Source organism: Hetaerina americana, unplaced genomic scaffold, assembly GCF_022747635.1.
Source record: "Hetaerina americana unplaced genomic scaffold, ioHetAmer1.1.p SCAF_4, whole genome shotgun sequence".
Classification (NCBI taxonomy): Eukaryota; Metazoa; Arthropoda; class Insecta; order Odonata; family Calopterygidae; genus Hetaerina; species Hetaerina americana.
The window spans coordinates 16,180,666-16,201,606 of NW_027286985.1; the positions used below are offsets into that span (position 1 = coordinate 16,180,666).

Sequence of the window (20,941 nt, forward strand, 5' to 3'; positions counted from 1 at the left end):
AACATGGCTAATAAGTATTTGAAGGCAATCTTGCAATATGCGTAAATCAATGCAACGGAGAAATAGACCCAGGACTGGATCTGGAAAACCTCCAAAAAAGGATTATAAAAATTGGAACAAATAATATCAGGACTGTGTTTCCTTCAAAGAGAGTTCAAAACAATTTTAAATTTAGGTGTAATACCACTAATTTTGAGACCACAACGTACCGCAGAGAATATAGTTTTATACTCCGAGGAAAGCATGCATTAAGCTCATAGGTTTGGGTCGCACGGGCAAGGTTTATTTTTAATTTTATTGGAGTAGTAGTAGTTTTGAGGGGAGGCGACCGACAGCTGAGGTCATTTGCGCCATAGGGGATGGACAGGAAAGATGAAAATGTTTCCCCATTGTGGTCCCATTGGAGGGTCATGGCCAATGAATCCACCCTTCATAGCCATCAGAAAAGAAGAAGTCAGACGCGTTGAAACCCTCGAAAACTGGTGCAGGAGGCAGCTGCTGGCTGAATGAGTGGCTGAAGAGCGAGGTAACATATGAAAGAATGGTAGGAAGAAATCGATTCGTAGCAAATAATTATGCACTATTCCACTGTTAATAAAATACATTCTCATCTAGATTTAGATTTTACTTCGTTATCTTTAGGTTCATAATGTTGATAGGTGCGCTCTTTTATTTGCAGTTTCCATTAAGAAAGGAAGGGGGGTCAATGGGAATGGAAGGAAAGAAAAGGGAAAAATTTGGGAAGGAGCGGTGTCAATGGGAATGGAAGGAAAGAGAAATGTTTTGTCAAAAATTGTGCAAGAATTTTGAATGTCAGCCCCTGGTAGGGACCCTGGAGATAGCCTGGTACCCGTGGATCCCCAGCCTACCTTCGTCCAGGGTCCTTGATGACCACGCGCATTGGGAACCCTACCAAGGACTGACATTGTACATTATTGTGCAATTTTTGTCAGCCATTACTTTTTTCCTTCCCTTCTGGATTACCATGCTCCCCCAAAATTCCCGGGGATCGGGATCGGTGCGGTGGCTATCGTACTGGCTTCCCACCCAGAGGGCTCGGGTTCAAATCCCAACGGTTTTGAATATTTTTCAGAGGTATCTCGATCCCTAAGTGCTTTGCGGAGGGCTTTTTGAGTGAGTACGCCGTCCGTCGGATGGGATGTTAAGCTGCGGACCCCTTGGCGCCTTTCGTAAAGAGAAGGCTCATGCCGACGCCGGGTTTCTCTCCACCCTTTATCCTTTCCTGTCCATCCCCTATGGCGCAAATGACCTCAGCAGTCGGTCGCTTCCCCTAAATACTTCTACTACTCCCCAAAATACCCCCATTGCTGCATTAAACTATATACGCTTGCACCTGCCAACATTATGTATCTGAAGATGCCTAAGTAACGTCGAAACCTAGGTTGAAATATATTTTATAGGGCATTATCATTTTCTACAAATCCATCACGCTCGCCTTCCACAAAATCACGCCTGAATCCACAGAATGGAGCAAAATTAAATGTCAATATGGAGCACTGCATAAGAGAAGAATCAGGTGGATTGGGGGCAACTTAAGACAAAACGGGTTCATTAGGAAGGTATAAGGAGGGGAAATAGAAGGAAGATGTCAGTAGGAAGAGCAAGGAAAATTACATGGCCCAAAAAAGTGGAGGGAAAATCTATAAAGGCATAAGAGGAGTAATATTGGATTGAGGAGCATTGAAGTCAACCAATCTTCGGATTGAAGGAGTAACGAATGAAAAAAACAAGAGTTTTGAAGGCGCCTCGTCAGTATCAAGAGACATCATTCACTCAATCAATTTCGATGAGAAGGCTCAGAGGAGCTTTATTGAGTCAGAGCGACTTGGAGTTTTGGAGTTCGGGTTTCATCACTCAATTAGAATCAAGACAATTTATAAAAATTCCTCCTTATTTTATAATACGATCGTAACTCTCAGAATTGCGCAATTACAACGGTTATTTCATATCCCAATTTATTGGTCCGCGATTGGTCCAGGAGGAATGTTCATCGATCTTATTATTTATAGTATATACTCTTCCCCTTTCTTTCTCCATTCGGGGTTGTTTTTACGACAGATTACACAGAATGTTTCAATATACCTGTACACATATAATTATATAAATTATATATATATATATATATATATATATGCATGTATTCTCATATATATGTGCGTATATAAAGTCCGTAGTCATACATTCTTGGAACAAGAGCAATTCCCATCCGAACGCCTACTGCATTGGGAACACCTAAATGGAATGGGGAGACTCAATTAAATACCTAGGTGTTACCCTCACACGCGACTTCTCCTGGGTGAAACACATTCGTACGGGGAACATGTGGACAAACTTACAAAAAATTCGGAGTTTCGGATTTATTAGAATAATTCTTGATGAATGTGAACAAAAAGTCAAGGATAAATGATATCTGTTATTGGTAATTTAGAATATGCTGCAAGTATATGGGATCCTCACGTAGTTGGATTAATTGCCAAATTGTATCGCGTGCAGTGTCTAGCTAGATTTTAAAAACGTTCTTATGATAAACTTGGTAGCGTATCAAAAATATTAGACCAGCTAGGCTAGAAATCACTCACGGAGCGAAGGTTAAATTACAGATTGAAGCTCTTCCATAAATAGGAAGGAAATCTCTTTAGCAGTGATGTTGAAAATGTATAATTACACCCATCGTACCCCCATGTATAACTACCGTCATCGGTAGGAGAGATCATGCTAATAAAATTGGAGAAATAAAGTGTAAAACAGATAGATTTAAGATGTTAATTTTTTCAGGAACGATAGGGACGATCATAATAACATTGTTTGACCTCGGCAGGGTCATGTTCGGGTAAAATTATTCTGGTGTGTATTCACCCTCTGCCACACACCCTGGCGCTGGCTTGCGGGGTATATGTATTTAAATAAAAACAAAATTAAAAAATATGTACACACTTTCATCCATAGATGGGTTCTAGTAGCCACTGGTTAAATGATTCGGCAAATATTATCGCGAGCGCCGTCTGCCAATCACCGCGCCGCGTTCCCCCATTTGTTTCCGGCTGTCGCAGCCGTAAGAGTGCGCAGCTTTTCCGGCGTGGGAAGGGGGAGCTGAGGGAAAGAGGTGTGTTTGCAAGGAGTGCTGGGAAGGGGTAGACCCTATTTCCCCTCTCCCCTCCTTTACCTTTCCACCCTCCCGCGCACAACTCATCGTCCGCCCCACCCCCGATCCTTTCTGCACCTCCAAAACCCTCTCCGCTCCCTCAACCTTCCGCTCTTCCAATCGCCTGCCCCCCCTACCTCCCACCCGCCCTTCCTCCTTCCTACCCATCCTTGTCCTTTTCCTTCGGCCCTTGACTCCCTCCTGCATTACCCCTTCCGACCTCTTCCCCTGCCACCGCCAATCCCTTTCTCCCCCTCCGACACGCCTGCCCATTCCCTCCCCTCCCCGTGCGTACCCTCTCTTCTCCCGCCCTCTCTCTCTCTCTCCCCCTGCTCCCCCGCACCCCTGACACCGCTCCTCCTCTTCCAGTCTGCTTTTCGCTGTCGCACGAGCTGGACGGAGAGAGTAGTGGTGTCACGCGGCCGCCTCTCCGCCACGGGCCTCTCTCTCTCTCTCCGCACACGTATCTCTCCGCCACCCTTCCCCCACCCGATCTCCTGGTCCCATCCCCTCTCCCCCATTAAATCAGGTAAGTTTATCCCCGCTCGTGGCCAGGCCTCCCATCGCCCCCGGCTGACGTCTCCAGGGGTGCACGCGGCGGCTCCGGACGCCCCACTCCGAGTGCTTCCCGACCGCGGGAGCATCGAAGGCCGACCGACACCACCACTCTCGCCTCCCCGCGCGGCCCAATCCGACCAACATTTTATAATAAGGTCCCCCTCCGGTTGGGCCGCCAGGCGCCGACCTCGGCTCGGCCGCCGACCGCGACCGCATCCACGGCTGGTCTTGGACGATGGCGTCGGATTGGCTGGCCGGATTCGACAAAAGGTGCGTGAGTAATCCTGTCCCTTTCCGCGTCGGCGTGATCACCTTCTTTGTCTTTCACATGCCTTTTTGGCTGCGTCGTTTTCGGATAAAAAAGAGACCCGGCCTTCGCTTGCCGTCATATTGTACGCTGGCGTTGCTGACCTACGATAGGCGAGTAACTGCCGTGGCTGTCGTAATATTCAAGTGATACCTAGTCGTCCCAAACGTTTGGAATCATAAGTCAATAAGATAATGGTAAGAAATCGAAAACGCTTTTCCTCTTCGCATTTGGTTGAAATATTTACTTTAAAACATTTAAAATGGATAATTTAGAGATAGGGGTCAGGTTAACCCAACCAACATCTTTATACCCGAGAGCCTATCCGAAGTAACATAGTAAAATACAGCTCTTTAGTCCAAACGCCATCAATTTCACATGCGTATTTTTGCGCCATCAAACGTTTGGTGTTTATCTTCATTATCTCACGAGTACCCCAGGGAATCACGCATAGTACGCATAGAACGGCGTGTGTGCAGTGAGACAGAGGTTGCAAACTCGGTCTCACTGCACTCGGTTGCAAGGCGAGGTTGCAAACTCGGCAATTACGGTTGTCCGCGTGGAAGGTCTTTCTGGTTCGTCAAAACCTTATTAAGAGATAAATACTGACTATGCTGTCTCAGTTTATTAGTCCTGAGCACAAGGGAATATAGCATGCACTCCCCGGTCTATGAAATCCTATATTTATCCAGATAAAACGACTTGGTTTCTCGATGAAGCTTCCGAGGGAAGAGTTCCATGCACTTTGTGAACCGGGCGCCAGAAAGTTTTATTGCAAGCTCCTGCGACGGAAACTCTCCAGCGCCGCAGAGGAGGGGAGTCCCCGGCGCAACTAGTGTTGGCCCGGCTCGTACGAGAGGCCTCGAGTGCTCTCTCTAATTTTCAAGGGGCAGCCTAAAAAAAGAGCCTTCATTAACCAGGCCATTGGAAATTTTTTGTTCTTCTTTAACTTCCTCCTTTCGTTCTTTTTTTTAAATTCCCAATAATTCCGTGGTTACGCATTCTAAGAGAGGTTGGTTTTGGAATTTTGCCATTGTGTGAATCTGTTTAATCTTTCATTATCTGGTTTTTCGTGGAGCATAATTTGCACTATTTTTTAATCTTCAGCACAATTAATTTTGAGGGCTAGTATAGGTGAGGGGAATAAATGCTGGGTCAAAAGATGATCAGAACTACGGAGAAGGGGGAGGAAGTGGATGTTTCAGTTTTTGAGAGGTACTCTGATTTTCAAGGATTTCCTAAAAGGCACAATATCATAAAATTGGGAACGCGGAAGAAAGAAAATGGGACTTTGGATAAGATAATAGCATTTTGGATGTCATAGACGGGTTGAGTGTACACATTGAGTGTACTTGAATGTGGAATTAAATGCCGTTTAAATTCTTCAAAATTACTCCAACTTCTTTTGAGTGATGGGTCGTGCTTTTAGACATCACCCAAAACTTATCTGTGCACAGTAGATTGCCTGTAGGTAATTTTTTTTTAATATTCAAAGAAATTTGTCGTTTGAGGCGTAGTTGTCGTGGTGTACATATTTCCTTTGTTTTCGTGGCCTACCTTTTCTCAGAGTTTTAGAAAGACAGAATTATTCTCAATCATGAGAACTTGGAGTGATTTATAATTTTGGTGGAGTGTAATTATCTTTCATATGGTTTATTTCGGAGCTCCACGAAGGACTCTTCTCCGGCATGTTTCCACTGACTACCGTCATTTTATCGTCCGCAGTCGTCGTTAAACGGATTTGTCATCGGTTGAAAGATTTGCTAAGTCGGTTGTTTCCTTACGGATATTATTATCGTCCAGGCCCTCTTTAACAACGCGGCCATAAGCAGTGGGAATGGGCTCAGATTCCATAGACCCTCCCTATCTATAACGTCTATAGTTTTAAAACGGGGAATATTTTATTTTGTCTCCATTCAGTAACGGGAGAATGGAGTGTTATCGGCGGAAAAGTATCTGTTTGTGTAGGCGTGGGTGATAAGATAAAAAGGGATACGCTGTCTAATTCCCCATTGCGGCATTGGATAGGGAGTTTTGACCAAGAGTTTCCCAGGGCTGGATTCATTCAACTTTTCATTTTCCATTTGAAGGATAAATATTTGCTCTACTCAAATTGAAGGACCTTTTTTGTGTTTTTAGGCGACGTATGTGGTCAACTAGGTCTCATTAATGCCGTGAAAACTTGTCATTCTGTATTTCTTTCTTGTAACCGTCCTGTACCGATCTATCCAGCTATAAATTTTGCTCCATAAATATTGAACCACTTTCCGAGTCGCCGTCTATATTAACGATCTCCCCACCTCCGTTTCGGAGGCTAATCATAATATTAATTTTCACATTGCGACATATCAACCCTAAAACATAATGCTGTGAAAACTTCTCGTATCTACCTCTGAAATTGTGTCATTATTATGCATTTAACATCATTGTTTCCATTTAAAAAATAGTATTTTATTGAAAAATTTCACATTCTACACAGTAAGAATTATTTTCCCGCAGCAGGTATTATTTAATGCCTCCAAACTTGGCGGAAGGAGGTTTAATCCGGTAATATAGATTCTTCAACACTTGCATAAAATTTCTCTCGCCATTTATCTAAAAGCGCTAGGCAAATGCGCCGCTTTAATTTTTCAGCATCTATGATTTGTATTGTGTGATCTTGAGTAGTCCACTCCGAAGGCTAGTTGGCTCTAGAGGCTGTCGTGGTTTGTGGAGGAGTTAGAGGCTGGTGTTCTAACTCAATGTATGGCTACTCTTTCACGGACTGATATCTTTCCCCTCTCACAAACTTCATTATTTGGCTTCATTTTTCCCTTTGTCTTGGCTTCATTTTCCCTTCCTTTTAAGGGGTCTTTCATTATTATTTCCCAACTCTCTACATTATGTGTTAAATGTGAAACGTTTGTTGATTCTCCACAGTGAATCCTCTCCACTTAAGATATATCGTAAATGTGTATACATATGCCTCGGCATAGCGGTGATCAGCATCGCATTTTCTGGACAGAAATCCATCAGAGTGAGCTTCCTTGACTTTCCTTTTCTGAGCGATTAGAAAAGGTGATAGTCCACTCCAGAACACTTGGTCTTAGCTGAATCGGTTATAGGTTTGGCTTGTTTGCGAAGAGACGCACTCCAGCGAACAGTTTGTTAAGTTGGCAGTTAACTTCATACAAACGATGCATTCAAAATTGAACTTCATATTTGGAAACGATTAAGCGTGAGCTTAGAAGTGCACGTCACCTAAAATCCGATTGCGATTGAACGTCATGATAGGAAATTCACGAGAAATCCCAGTGTTATCCGCCATTTTTGGAGAAATTTTGTTTCCTGATGAGGATATTGAACCCGCAAATCGTCAGGAATCACGGATTCTGTGAGTTTATCTAGTTTTAGCAAACTTTTTCTTTGATCGCATTAATGTGTCTAATTCTCAATCCTTAAATTCACATACCTACCGGGCGTACGTTACAATAACACCTCTCTCTTCCCTTTGCTGTTACGATAGTGTTTTGTTGAATTACGATTGGCTCGTAAGTAAACCAGCGTAATGTAAAATGGGACTCTTACGAGAGGATATATGATGAAAGATTGCAAAATCCTTTCCCAGTTTCCACTCGAAAATAATACTCAGTCTACAACTGTGGACTGCTTTTCTCACGATGACCAAACGTGGACGTGTCGAATGAGTTTTACGGACCCGTTAACTACCCGTTGGCATAAAAAAATTATGACCGTAAATTCATATGTAAACAGTAGGAATTTTCATGGAATTAAGAGGACTCACACGCGGTTCTTCCCGGCAGCCGCGGCTTAATGTGCCCTCGTAAAAAAATACCTCGTGCAGGAAGATGAAGATAAAATTTATGAGGGGGGGCGTGGAGACCACATTTTTTTCACTCAACTCATTCTTCGAAGTATTGTGGGCTTTAGAACCAAGCCCCGCGAAGTTTTTAGCCGGCGCCAGTAATTTCGCGTTCTTCCTCGGGATTAATTCACGCATAATGCACGCTAGGAATGAAATGCGCTGGGTGGGGAGGAGGGGGATTGACCTTATCGGGATTGGTCACGATGTTTGGGGGCACGGAGATGACTCGTCTCGCTGTCCGCCACCTAACCCAAGAGAAGCCACTCGCGGTCCCGTTGTCGCCAACTTCTTTTTGGTTTCGTCGCTGGAAACATTGCCACAAACTCAGTAGTTTCCACGAAATTGATTTTTTGATTTAAACCCCTCTCCTTTGCTAATTTGTGGAACGGCTTTTTCGGAGTGCTTGTTAATTTTTATCTGCATCCATACGTATGGGAAATAATATACATACATGCACATATACATATATATGTACAGATATAAATACATATATATATATATATATACGCACATATATATATGTGGGCCACGGTAGTCCAGGGGGTAGAGCGTTGGACTACTGACCGGAGGGTCCCGGGTTCAATTCCCGGGCAAGGCACTCCGGTTACCTGCAGTTCCACCCATTCTGTGTGATTTTTCGGGTACCAGGTCTTCCTGGGAAACCATTACCGGCACAGGAGAAGGAACTGGCTCCCCTACCCTGATGTGTGATTTTCACAAGCCGTCGGGATTATTACTGGGTGAACTCTACCATCACCTACTAAACGACCTGCGGGTTGATTACTGTGTTTATGGTTACGGTTATATTATATACATTTGGGGAAATATGTATATATATATACATATTCAACTTAAAACCATTTTATTTGCTCGACGATGAACTCTACTAACCATATTGAGATGTCATGAATCGTATTTGAGAAGTGCAGTAGAATTGTTACCTCGTTCCTATGAAGACTTTCTTTCCGACCCACATTAAATATCCGTCAAAGCAAAAATAGTTTTTTTCTGATAAATAGTCATCCACACCTCAAGCTGTTATAGCAAGTCCAACGAATACATTAACTTGACCAGAGGGCAACTTCGGGAATGCAGCGGGAAAATATTAGGTCCACGGTGAGATGGGTTTGATCATATTTTTAATTCGTACTTTTCCGTAGGATTAGAAAAGTAAAGTGTAGCTTATTTTTATAATATAACAGGTTTTTATGTTATTATCAGGTAACGGGATAACATACATTGTCATTTTCTTATTTTATTATTGGATTAAGTTGGTAGTCAGTAATTGCTCATATAAACCTGATTTAATTAAGTTATGATACATTATGCTCATCAGCTTGTGGTAGCGTCAAATGGATTCCCGTGTCGACGCTATGACCATTAAAGTGCGAACAACGAATGACATAAGAGGCCAAAATATATGAAATATTTAAATAATCGTAGGAATTTTGTAAAGAACCACGGGAAGCTCATATTGAATCATGAATAAGTTAAATATGTTAACCAACGAATCATAGTAATAGGAATATTTAACGCTCCCACGAAGTTAAACTCAAGCAGTTTATTTCATATGCTAGGGTTACCTTAATGAGGTTATACTTTTGATTTGGGGTATGGTAAAATATTCGACAATGACCAGAAATATACACTGACGTACATGATAAAAGAAATTTTGGAAAAGCATTAAAAATTTAGCTATTTCGGGGCTAAGCAAAAAACTAGTCTGCAACTTTTTGTAGGCCGCCACTCAGATCCTTCCAATGACGTAAAACATATTACAATGCATAAAGTTATTCATATTCAATGTAAATTGAATTTTTAAAATTTAAAACAATTAAAAAATTTTAATTGGCTTGCAATGTTGAGAAACTCCAGCTGTACGTTTATTTGTGTTTATGTGTGCCTAATTGAATCAACTTGTGACTGACGGCTACGTATAACCATAATTTACGCGAGGATTTCCTCGATCTAATGATAGGTGAATATTTATGATATAATTACGGGATATTAATTTTTTCCTGGAGTCAATAGGGGTGACTAGCTATCGTTGAATTTTTGAAGTGAGAGGGTGTGGGAAAATTTCTTCGAAGAAATCAAGAAAGCTTCAAATCGGTTGGGAAGACACGGAAATAGAGTGAGTTAATATTGTTCACCGGAAAAACATTTTCTATCGCCTTTTTTTCTTTGGAAGGTTTCTCATTAATATTTCACCCTTAACTATACCGAACTTAATCAGGTGTCTTACCTCTAGCAAGCACATTTTTAATATGGGAAATGATTTGTTACGAAGGAGGTTTTGTAAATTACTTTTAAAAACATTGACAAATTATTTTTCCTCCCACAAACGTGATATTTTGTGTTCGGCCATCTGTAAATATGATAAATTTTAATCGCCCTGTTTATATTTCGTAGAACTTGGACTGTGTGTAATTGAAATCTAGATTGACTTGAAAAATAGTTAGCGGCACCAAATGTGTCATTTGAAAAAAAATACGCAAGGGGCCGTAAATCTTACGAATCGTTCGAGTCATTAAAAAAGCAAGTTTATCGGAGTTTTACATTTTGGCACGAATGAATCGCTTGATCCGAGATGAAAGGTAAAGACAATAGGAGAACGAGTGAGTCGAGTAGAACGGAACATGCAAAGTCGGCCGTAATCGATGTTTTTTTAGAGACTTTGCAGATTTATGGGGAAAAGTTAGAGGAGACGCGGGAAGGGAATGATGGGGAAGGCGGGAGGTAATAGGCAGTGTCTCCAAGACCAATCAAAAGATTGCCTGCTGCCAAGGTGTCTTTTTCCGTGTCCCGGTCGAGTTCCCATCATTATTTTCGTTTTCTTCAAGACAAATACAGGCAGATGCTGGGAGGAAAAGGAGCAAGGAGAGAGAAGGAAGAAAAGGGACTGAGATTTAACGAAGGACTACAGAGACCACTGACCCTTTTTATGGCTACCCTTAAAGGAAAGTTCGTTTTAAAAATTTCACGGAGTTCATTTTTATGGCAACCGTCTTCAAGGTTGTGGTTTCAGGGTTTTTATACTTTCCTACAACCAGCATTGGCTAGAGAATTTATATAATCTAACATTTTGAAGTAGCAGTTAATGTATTAGATATTTGAGTTCCCTGCATCCATCCAATGGCGGGTGCATGGCGTGAATACACCTAATGTAGCTCCTCTGCGCTGCACGCGATCCAGTTCAGCAATCAATCCAACTTCGTGAGGATCCCATATTCTAGTTGCATATTCTAAATGAGGCCTAACCAACGACAGATAACATTTATCTTTGACCTTTTCATCACATTTACCCAGAACTCTTCTAAGAAAACCTATTTTTTTGTTAGCTTGTCCACATATTTCCCGTATGTGTTTCACCCTGGAGAGGTCGTGAGTGAGGTAACACTCACGATCTCTCCTGGATGAAGCACATACGGGGAATATGTGTAGAAGCTAACGGTATTACAGTTGTGCACTGCATAGTGACCTAATTTCTGGCAGATTTTCTTGTTCTATTGAGTAGATTCTCAGTGGGCAACTCAGCCCATTTAGAACTCAGGCACAGAAAATTGTAGATTTTAAAGATTCAAACTTGGTTGGAAACGAAGATGAGATTAAACGGGATTTGAAAATTTTTAGTCTACCGTAAGTTTGTTAAATTTGAAATATCCGTCAGTGGAAGACATTAAATAGGATAATGTGTTTATGAAGGTGCTAAGAGGTGTAGAGAGGCGTAGAGAAACGTATTAAGGTGTAAAGAGCTACTAAGTGATTCAATCCTAATAATTGCGGTTGAAGGTACAAAAATTTTGAACTTTATAGCATAATGAAATAAAACTCCCTAGTAACTTTGCAGAAAGGAGAGAATATATGCTCGTATTTATGTAAATAAAAGTTACTCAAAATATGTATCGGCACAAAATAGTTTTCATAAATTACTGCTTGAGTTTCTGCGAACAGGAATTTCCGTGCATTCACATTGTATGAAATAACTAAAAATACCTACGTCTAATGATGTTCTTCACAAATTCGTTTGATTAACCCAGGAAAAGTATTAATTCAAGGTCTCCTAGTATGTACAAGATGCGATACTGATCCCTTCTTTGATTGGTCGAACAATCATCTCGTTGCATCACCCGCATTCATAAAATATTGATCAATGTATTTATTCTATTCCTTTTCCCGTTGGGTTTGGAAGTTAAGAAAATACTCATTAAAACTTTGATGTGGAGAATGGTTTTGTGCGTTGCAGGAAAATGCTTGTTAAAGCGAGACGATATGCCTGGCTGGTAGGTTCTTGAAATGTGTGGGGAAAGATGGAAAAGGTAAAGTGGACCGATAGGAAATCAAACGGAGTACTAGGCATAGTGAGGGAGGAGAGAGGGATGTTGGGATATGGCCAGAAGAGGCAGGAAAGATGGATAAAGAACATTTTGAGTGGCAATGAGATTTTGAAGACTCCGATAGAGAGGAGAACGCTGCGAAAGAATAGGTTTGTTGGACGTTATAAGTTGAAGAAGGAAGTGCGTATGTGGCATTGAAGGTTTTATTGTAGTGTCAGATACAATGATGTGTTTTGTTAGAATAGTCAAAGAAACCCAAGGTATTATAGCCGGTAACCGTCCAAAGCCTACCTTAAACGTTAGAATACTAAAATTATTAATAATAACAATCCGTCTCCCATCCTTATGTACCAAAATTCTCGCTTTTTAAAGCTTTTACAGGTTTATGGTGGTTATTATTTGGTCATTCACTTTTGTAGGTATGTTTAGGATGGACAGACTGTACACTCTTAAACTTTTTTTTTATTTTCCACATGATTGGTGATGCACAATGGTTGAAAAAAAGATGAAAGAAGCATTCATGTCAAAGTTTCACGCAAAGTAAATTTTAAAGAATCATTTTAAATCATCATGACTTTATGAGACAATTTCATCGTTTTTTGGTTAGATATCCTCCTATAGCTTAGATTTTGCTCAAGAGATATCAAAAGGTCTGAAAGAAAAATGACGTTCTCTATCGGTGCATTTCGAGCGCAACCTGTTATTTCATTCCACGTTGGGATATGAAGTCTGGGGAAATGGCGTAACTCGGTGTCACTCTGTCTACCGCAGGCAGCATGGTACTTCAGTCCGGCCAGGCGCGCGATTTCGCCTTTACCTGCATGATGAAATTCACTTATGAATGAGCTAAGTGTGTTGCACTCGGTTAAATTTTAAAAGCGTCTTGCTCTCAAAAATTCACTAAGCGCTGTGCACTCCAGTTTCTACGAATGTGTTTGTTGGAGTTAGAGCATTTGCATTTAATCCTCGTACCTGCGCGTCAAACGATTCCCGACAAGCTGTTTCCTGCATTTACAGAAAACTTAGCGTAGGATTTTACTATGATTCGAAAGACGCTGGTAATTAAATCTCTGCGACTTCGTTTGTCATGATTCTACAATTCCTTGTTTCTTGACAGGAGAAATCCTGGAATTATCAACTTGAATAATGCAATTTATGATGAAAAGTTAAGGGCATCTTTTTTTGTGAAATTACATTAATGGAAGAGGGTTATTTTCGATATCAAAGATGTTCGCGCAGTTGGGTCTCGGTAGCGGAGTCGTCATAACATATTACTCCGTATTTATTCAAGTGTTGGTTTCTCGAAAGTAGGATGCATCCAATTCATTTCATGATGGAAAACGTGTGACCGTACACATTTCTTGTTGCGTGCATAAAATCAAGTCCTTGAAACGGGCTTCATTCCCATTCAGCATGATAAATCTACCTTTGGATGTGGTTTATTTCCTTTTGCGTTTGCTAAAAAAATCTCAGGTTTCACAAAACCTACATTTTTGCATTATATTTCAATTTTCTCCATTCCAAAAATTAGCATTTATAAGTAACTTTTGTATTCCTCATCGTAGCTTTTATACTTTCCTACTTCGAGCAAGCAGTATCATTTCCTTGTTAATAAACTTTTAGCCATTTCTTGTAGAGTAAACATGTTTGCTGGTAAAAAGAAATGTTAAGTGTAATAAATTAATTTAAAATCATCGTCATCAGACAATTCATATCTGTACAGGATTTATTTCAAGAAATTGAATGAAAATCCATGTGAGAAAAAAATCAATTTAGGCGTAATTTTTCGGTTTAAATGATTTTTGGGTGTCCTAAAGGGAAAGCTTGTATAATGTTACCAAAGAAAACACCCTCTCTTGTTTATTTTTTCCTCACTGCGCTATCATCGCATACTTTTATCTTATCCGCCATATTCAATTGATTTTTATGCATCTTAATTAAAAAATGGATAATTTTAACGCGGATGGTTTTGATATTTTGAAAAAATAAAATATTCTCTCCATGTAACGGCCTATACCAATTGTGACACTTCTTATTGTTTACCTCAATTGTGAAATATTGCATGCACTTTGAAAAGTTGTTTAAAAACTGAAAAAAATTAGGCAAATTATTGTAATATTGGAAGATTTCCAGGAAGCGATTTACTAGGTTTTGCACGCATTAAAAAATGGCTCTATGCATATATTTTTCTCTGTTACTCGAGAGAAAAACATTTTTATCAAACCAGTCTTCGTATAGGAAGCTTTCTTTCAATTAAATTATTTTGCAAGGGTGAAAATGTGTATAGAGAACCGTTAAATATATTCAAGCCCAACGACTCAGAAAATTATGTATTGACAACCCATGAATACGGGAGCATCATTATATTGTAATGACAGAGACAAATTTGAAAACTAACCCTAAAGCAGTTTTCAGGGGTTGAGCTCGATGTGCTTTGCTCCTATTTTCTTCTTATTGTGTGTATCTCGTAGCGAATGTGGAATTTTCTGGGCCGTGATAACCTAATGGCTTAAATCTCATGTATGAATAAGGTTTGGGGAGACCATTGAATTTTTTCCTCTATTTCTTTCTTACTTACTACTGCGTACTTATTTCCCTGAACTTACTCCGCGACTCCAATGGCTACCGTAGAAAAACAACCACTGTGCGAGGAGGAATTCCACGGTTCTTGACCGAATTGCCAATTTTAACTGTGTTATTATTTGTGAGAAGTGTTTAATTTTATTTCCCAATGAGGTCGTACGCCAATATCCAATTTCACTGGAAGAGATGGCAAAGCTAAGGTCTTCTCTTTCTTAAGTCAACTCTTCTTGGGATTAAAAGTTATCCACTAAGTGATGCATGTTTTTTGATTTCCCACTCTGTTTTGTTGGTAAAATGTATTTTGTTGTATTTGAAAGAATAGCTGAAAGTAGTGGGGAACTTGAAACCAATATTTTTCTGCTTAATAATACTGTGCACCTCGGTGATTCCGGTCGTTTGATAAATACTCAGGTGCATTTTTTTGCCCAGTAATGTCTATTGTCGAAGGAGCGCGTTGATCGGTAAGGGGTTTTTTGTGTACTTTCACCCTTCGCCCATAGAATACATGTACGAAGCAGCTACTACCATCCGATTTCCCATTTACCACTTTCGGTCCTAGGCAAAAGTGACGTTAACAAACCTCAATAAATTACCTTCATTCATAATCTTGAGTTTTTTTATGACGAGTAATCAATATAATAACACGGGAAACTCCATTAGTGAATAGTATCCCTTAGCAATTGAATCTACGTTACGTTACCATCCTCCGACGTCGGTGAAACTTCAGTGCTCCTCTGTGTAATGTGCCGTCAAGGATCTTTTTCTTGGGTTATTTCGTAATGAGTTCTGTAGATTTTCTTTTAATTCTCGCAAGGAGAAATAAAGTAAGAAATAAATGCGTTGCCTGCAACGGGATAACTCGTCTCCGTGATATCTTGTCGTCAGTACGAACAGTCGTACTCCTATCTTGATGTGTTTCGGTGAAATGCAGTTTCGTAATTAGAGCCTCATATTTCACCTCTTCGAATAGAGCCTCATATTTCACCTCTTCGAATAGAGCCTCATATTTCACCTCTTCGAATTAGATTTCCTAGTACCATTAAGGGTATTATGATCTGCAATCAAGTAAAATTAATAAGTTTCCGTGTACACGTTACTTTTAAATGAAAACTTATAGCATTTCGTAAATTGTCATTTCAAAAGTAATGGAAATGGAGCGAAAGAAATTTCTCCCAATGCTTCGCATTTCCAACACTATTTAATGAGCATTAAAAAATAATACGTTTGTTAAAGACTGCTAAATTGACAATATGTTAATGACTCCTGGATTAACGATTTACCTATACGGCGTCAGGAAGAATTAGATAGATGCTAAGCGAATACCGGGTAATTTTGGGATAAAAAACCCGTCTTCCCCAACCAGTCTTTCTCCAATCTATTTTTCATTTAAATACTGTATACAGTATTTTGGCCCAAAAAGCTGTCATCAAAGAATCAAATCACTTTACGCATGCAGTTGGATTGCAGCAAATTACGAGCTGCACCAACATCAATGAAATTTTATTTCTTTTACCAATGCCATAAATATTCAACATGATATATTAGCAAACAAATTAGGATCTGATTGATGAATCCATCATAAATTCTTTATGATACAACGGTTTTTTGTCTTTTAAAAATACCAAATTCCATTACATTGTACAAACCGAGTGTTATTTCAAAACATCGAGTTATGCATAAAATCATGACCAGCACTAATAAAATACGTAGGCCATCGTTAGAGAACTAGAATAGCTTTTACTCTTCGGTATACCGGCGGTTTCATTCAAATTGATAAAAATGACATTTTTGTTCCTAGTTTTATTTCTTTTGAAAATATTAAAAGGCTTCATGTTGATTCTATTTCAGTGGCCCGATGACCGTATTTCTGCACGTTGAGATCAGTATTCCGTCTGTAAGAGCTGAGCCATTCCAAAGGGAATGGAACAAATTGATTGACATTAATTGTTTAATAAAGTTTTATATTCCAACTCCTCTACGAAAAAACTACCTACCAATTAGATACTGACCCTGAAAATAATGTTCACTACTAGAACACTTGGAATAAGAAACTATAGAGGACTTTTCTATTTTTAAGCTCTTTATCGAACCAAGTAATGGGTAGGAGAAAGTTTAGAAATTCTTAATTCTTATAATTTTCATCTCGATTCGAGCTACTGAAAGTCGAATTCTGTTAAATACAACTATGAAAGTATACGCCCTGTAATTAGTTATTGGTATTCCAGCTCACGTTCAAATTGCAGTTTTTACGCGCACCTGTAGGTACTTCAATTTAGAAGGTATAGGTTCTTCTGATGTTCAAAATTTATTCCATGTTTCCGGAACTACTTTGAATTGTTTATGCTACCCCAGCCACGTTTATTATGTGTAGTTACTCCATGCTACCAAAAGATAATTACTTGTTGAATAAAATTTCGTGTTCATGTGTTCACTTGTGTAATCCGTCTATGTTATCTGGATGCCCATCTAAAGATTTCCATTCACCGACCTCAATAAATTACTTTTATTTATGAACTTGGGAATTTTTTATCGCGTTCGATTTATTTCATGTCACTGAAGACTCCGTCTCCGTAGATGTTATGGTGCCCCCACGTAAATGGATCAACGATTTCCTTCGATGGCGTGAATTTAAGGATAGTCGAAACTCTCCAGGCTTGCCAATGCCAATACCAATACTTTGCCTTAATTTTCGGCAAGTGAAAACGAATTAATTTTTTAAATCGTGCTCACTAATATTTTTATGAACCAATTTAATATTCCGTACGTTTTATAATGAAGTACTTAAACATTCTTCCCTTCGTAAGGCTAATTTTGGTGGCAACCTTTGATTGGAATGGCTTCCAAGGATTTCTTGAATCCTTGTCCGAAGCAACGCGTAAATGCACATATCGTCTTGTGAGTGAGGACCGGCCCTGCGGTGAGGAATCTTACCTCAGCCGACTTAAACGGAAGGAATAAACAACCTGGGCACAGCCTAAAGTTCCTTTATTCTCCACCTTCCGAAGCGTCGCCCCTGGAAGCAACCTCCCACGTCAGCCCCCGATGCCAAATTCTGACGTCTCTCTTCGGTCGTGGATGGTTGGAATTTTTTTTCATCTCTTGGGAGCCGTAAAATCCTCTCACCAGTTTTGTGGAAAACTCCAACTAAGTTGGAAAACCCCTTATCTCCCGTGGAAGCACGTCTCCGTGCTATCTAGTGTGTACATCCGTCAGATGTTCATCAATCTTACCGAAATTGGATTGCTTTTCCCGACTGCGCGGCGCGAAAGGGGGAGTTAAGAAGTGAAATCTCGCGGATAAACTTGTGATCACGACTTGTAAAAATATCGGATTGGCATTATTACATTTTCATTTGATTACCGAAATTCATAGTTGTCACGGGAGGAAATCTAATATATTTCAAAAATTCGAATCGGTTTCGCGTAGAAAAAAAGGTGCTTTTTCCGTCAAAACGGTGGTTAGAGACATGCTTTATTGCGATTTTTTATGACCGTCCAATCTTATAGGAAATGATCCTTTCAAATAATGGATTTTTGGAATTAGCATAGTTAAATGATCCCTCTGTCTGGAGCATTAGAACCCGCGGATTTTTAATGTTTCAGGGACTGAGCTTACGCTAGTGTACTAAAGTACTATCCGATGGCATTATCATGGAATATGGGTTTATCAATTAAATACGCAAGTGGTGCAAATAAAGGTTATGTCTTTCAGCAATATGGTAGATCACTGAAGTAGTTTTATTCAGTAGGTAGGAAGTTAATTAAGCTTGTATCGCGCCTGATTAACATTTTGCTTCACTTGCAACTTCCTTTCTCCATATTTAGAACGTTGTCGTTGATATATCTCCTTGACCTATTTCCTTTCTCCATTTATTTTACATACCCTTATCTCCAAAGCCTCTAGTTTACGCTCATTTACTTTCCCCAAAAGACCAAATTTTCAAACTAGAGGGCGCTACAGCAAATTTAATTCTTTACCGATATTTTCACTACGTCTTAACGTGGCCTTACCGGCATCAACACTTTCTTTGTCTTTCACCCACTAAATTCTACTCCTAATGTTACTATGTGCTTCTACACCACGAAACGTCATAAATACCTTACATGCTGAAATTATTCAATTGGTCCTATAATTTCTTCATACTCCTACTTCCGGCAAATAACCTCCATCCCATGATTTTCGAATATATTAAGTGGCACTATGCAAAGTAAGTAAATTTATTTGTTATTTCCTTGGATGCCCAATCATCTAATGTCTGATCGTCTACAGCCCAACTGATAAGCTGCCCATCTGCCTTAATTTACCACTCAGGTCCTTTCCGTGCCACTTTTAGAATTTCGTCAGTATGCAAGTAAAGAAAGTTTCCTATATCGGGCAGAACTATCCTCTTCAGCCTATTGCTGCTCCTCATAATTTTCCTTCGTTTAATTCATATAAAATGCCTAGGTTAAGTCATCCATCCCTTGATGTCAAAACTTTCATTTGTCCATTCTTATTTTTTAAACTTGTTCATTAGCTTTATCCAACTAATTTGTTTTAAAATAAGAAAAAATACTTATGACAAGGAAGGATATACAATATATAATTATATCGTATATTTTTTAATATTTTAATTTATTTTCATAAATTATAATTTTACACCCCCGACGGCGTGTAAAATTCACACATCAGGGTAAGGGGGCCAGTTCCTTTCCCTGTGCCGGTTATGGCTTCCCAGGAAGATCCGGTACCCGAAAAAATACACAGCTTTGATGAAACTGAGAATGCTTAGAGAACCTAGCTGAGGAATCGAACCCGGGCCCTCCCGAGTTCCCCAATGGTCAGTAGTCCATCTCTATCCCTGGACAATCGCGTACCCATATATATGATTTTTATATACCTGTATGTACAATTACATATATGTATTGATCAGTGATTTTACTTAAGTCGTACTAAACTCAAAAAAATATATACGGACTAGAAGACACGGCCGAGCTATTAACTCTCGTTGGAATTAATCGTGGATGTTTATGACTGTAATTAGTGCAATGGATGTCGAATACGCATGTCGTTCTTCGAATTTCGCCAGTGAAAAAATTCCTGGCGTTGCCACGAGTCATTGGAGCCGCGTCGCAAGATCCGTGATCGGAATCTGCTCTATTCAGCAGAAAATCCCGTTGTAGGGAATAATTGCGATAAAAACAAAAAATGAAAATTAATATCACCCTTAAACTTAGTGGGCGATAAACAAGTTTCCCTTTACTGATAAACCCTTTATTAAGATGAAATTGTCAGAATAATGGCATGTTGTGCGTACCTACCGTATCCTTAGGAAATAGGAGCTCTTTGATTAGATCCATTCTTCACTGGGTCCATTGGTGATATTTTTTCATTGTTTTAAAAGAGTAAATAGTTTGCTTCGAGTGTATCAGAGCGATTTCGTTATGCTCTTTAGACTTTAGTGACGAGAAACCTTCCCCTCTCAGGACCGGTCGATAGACGGAACTCTCATCATTATTCATGGAAACCTCAAGCCGTATTCCACCGAAAGTAATTCTCGTTTCGCCAATCAACTCTTTCAGAGTTTGGCCGGAACGCCTTCTCGCTGGTCTTTCAATATTTTATATTCCGTGCTCCATTTCCTGCGTTCGCTTATGTCGTTCCTGTGTTCTTATCTATTGCGATACCTTTCTTTGTGGATGTAAACTAGTTTTTATAACCTTACATCAGTCGTAAAACGGTTCTCATAGAGGATTTCATATCTTTAAGGACCAATCCAGAAACATTATGGATGGGGATGAACTATGGATTGAATTCTGGTGACATGAATTATGCATAGGCTTTTCAATATGAAATAAATTCTTAAATGTCTCAGAACTGAGCTTTGAAATCTTAGATGCTTCTGAATACGGTGGACCAAGTGCTTCGGGAATATAATATGAGCCCCAACAAGAAGAAAATGAAAATCCTTGTGTGTGGAAGAGTGCAAAGATATCACAATTCAAGGAGGGGAACTAGAGCAAGTGGAATCCTTCATCTACTTGGTCAGCAGTATAACTTGGAATAGAACAAGCTCGACCAACATCAAGCGAAGAATAGTCCTAGCAAAGAAGGAGTTCATTGAGAAAAGGCAACAACTATATTCAAAG

The 20,941-nt window shown here is 39.7% G+C and overlaps 1 protein-coding gene across 1 annotated transcript in view; it reads left to right on the top strand.

The window, feature by feature from the left end:
• The first annotated feature begins 3,913 nt into the window (after positions 1 to 3,913).
• The window catches only part of Epac (Exchange protein directly activated by cAMP), a 368,014-nt gene continuing 350,986 nt past the window's right edge, over positions 3,914 to 20,941 (top strand). The window contains exon 1 of the mRNA XM_071589665.1: positions 3,914 to 3,991. Within this exon, the coding sequence (XP_071445766.1) occupies positions 3,957 to 3,991 (35 nt within the window). The 5' untranslated portion in view covers positions 3,914 to 3,956. The remainder of the gene's footprint in view (positions 3,992 to 20,941) is intronic.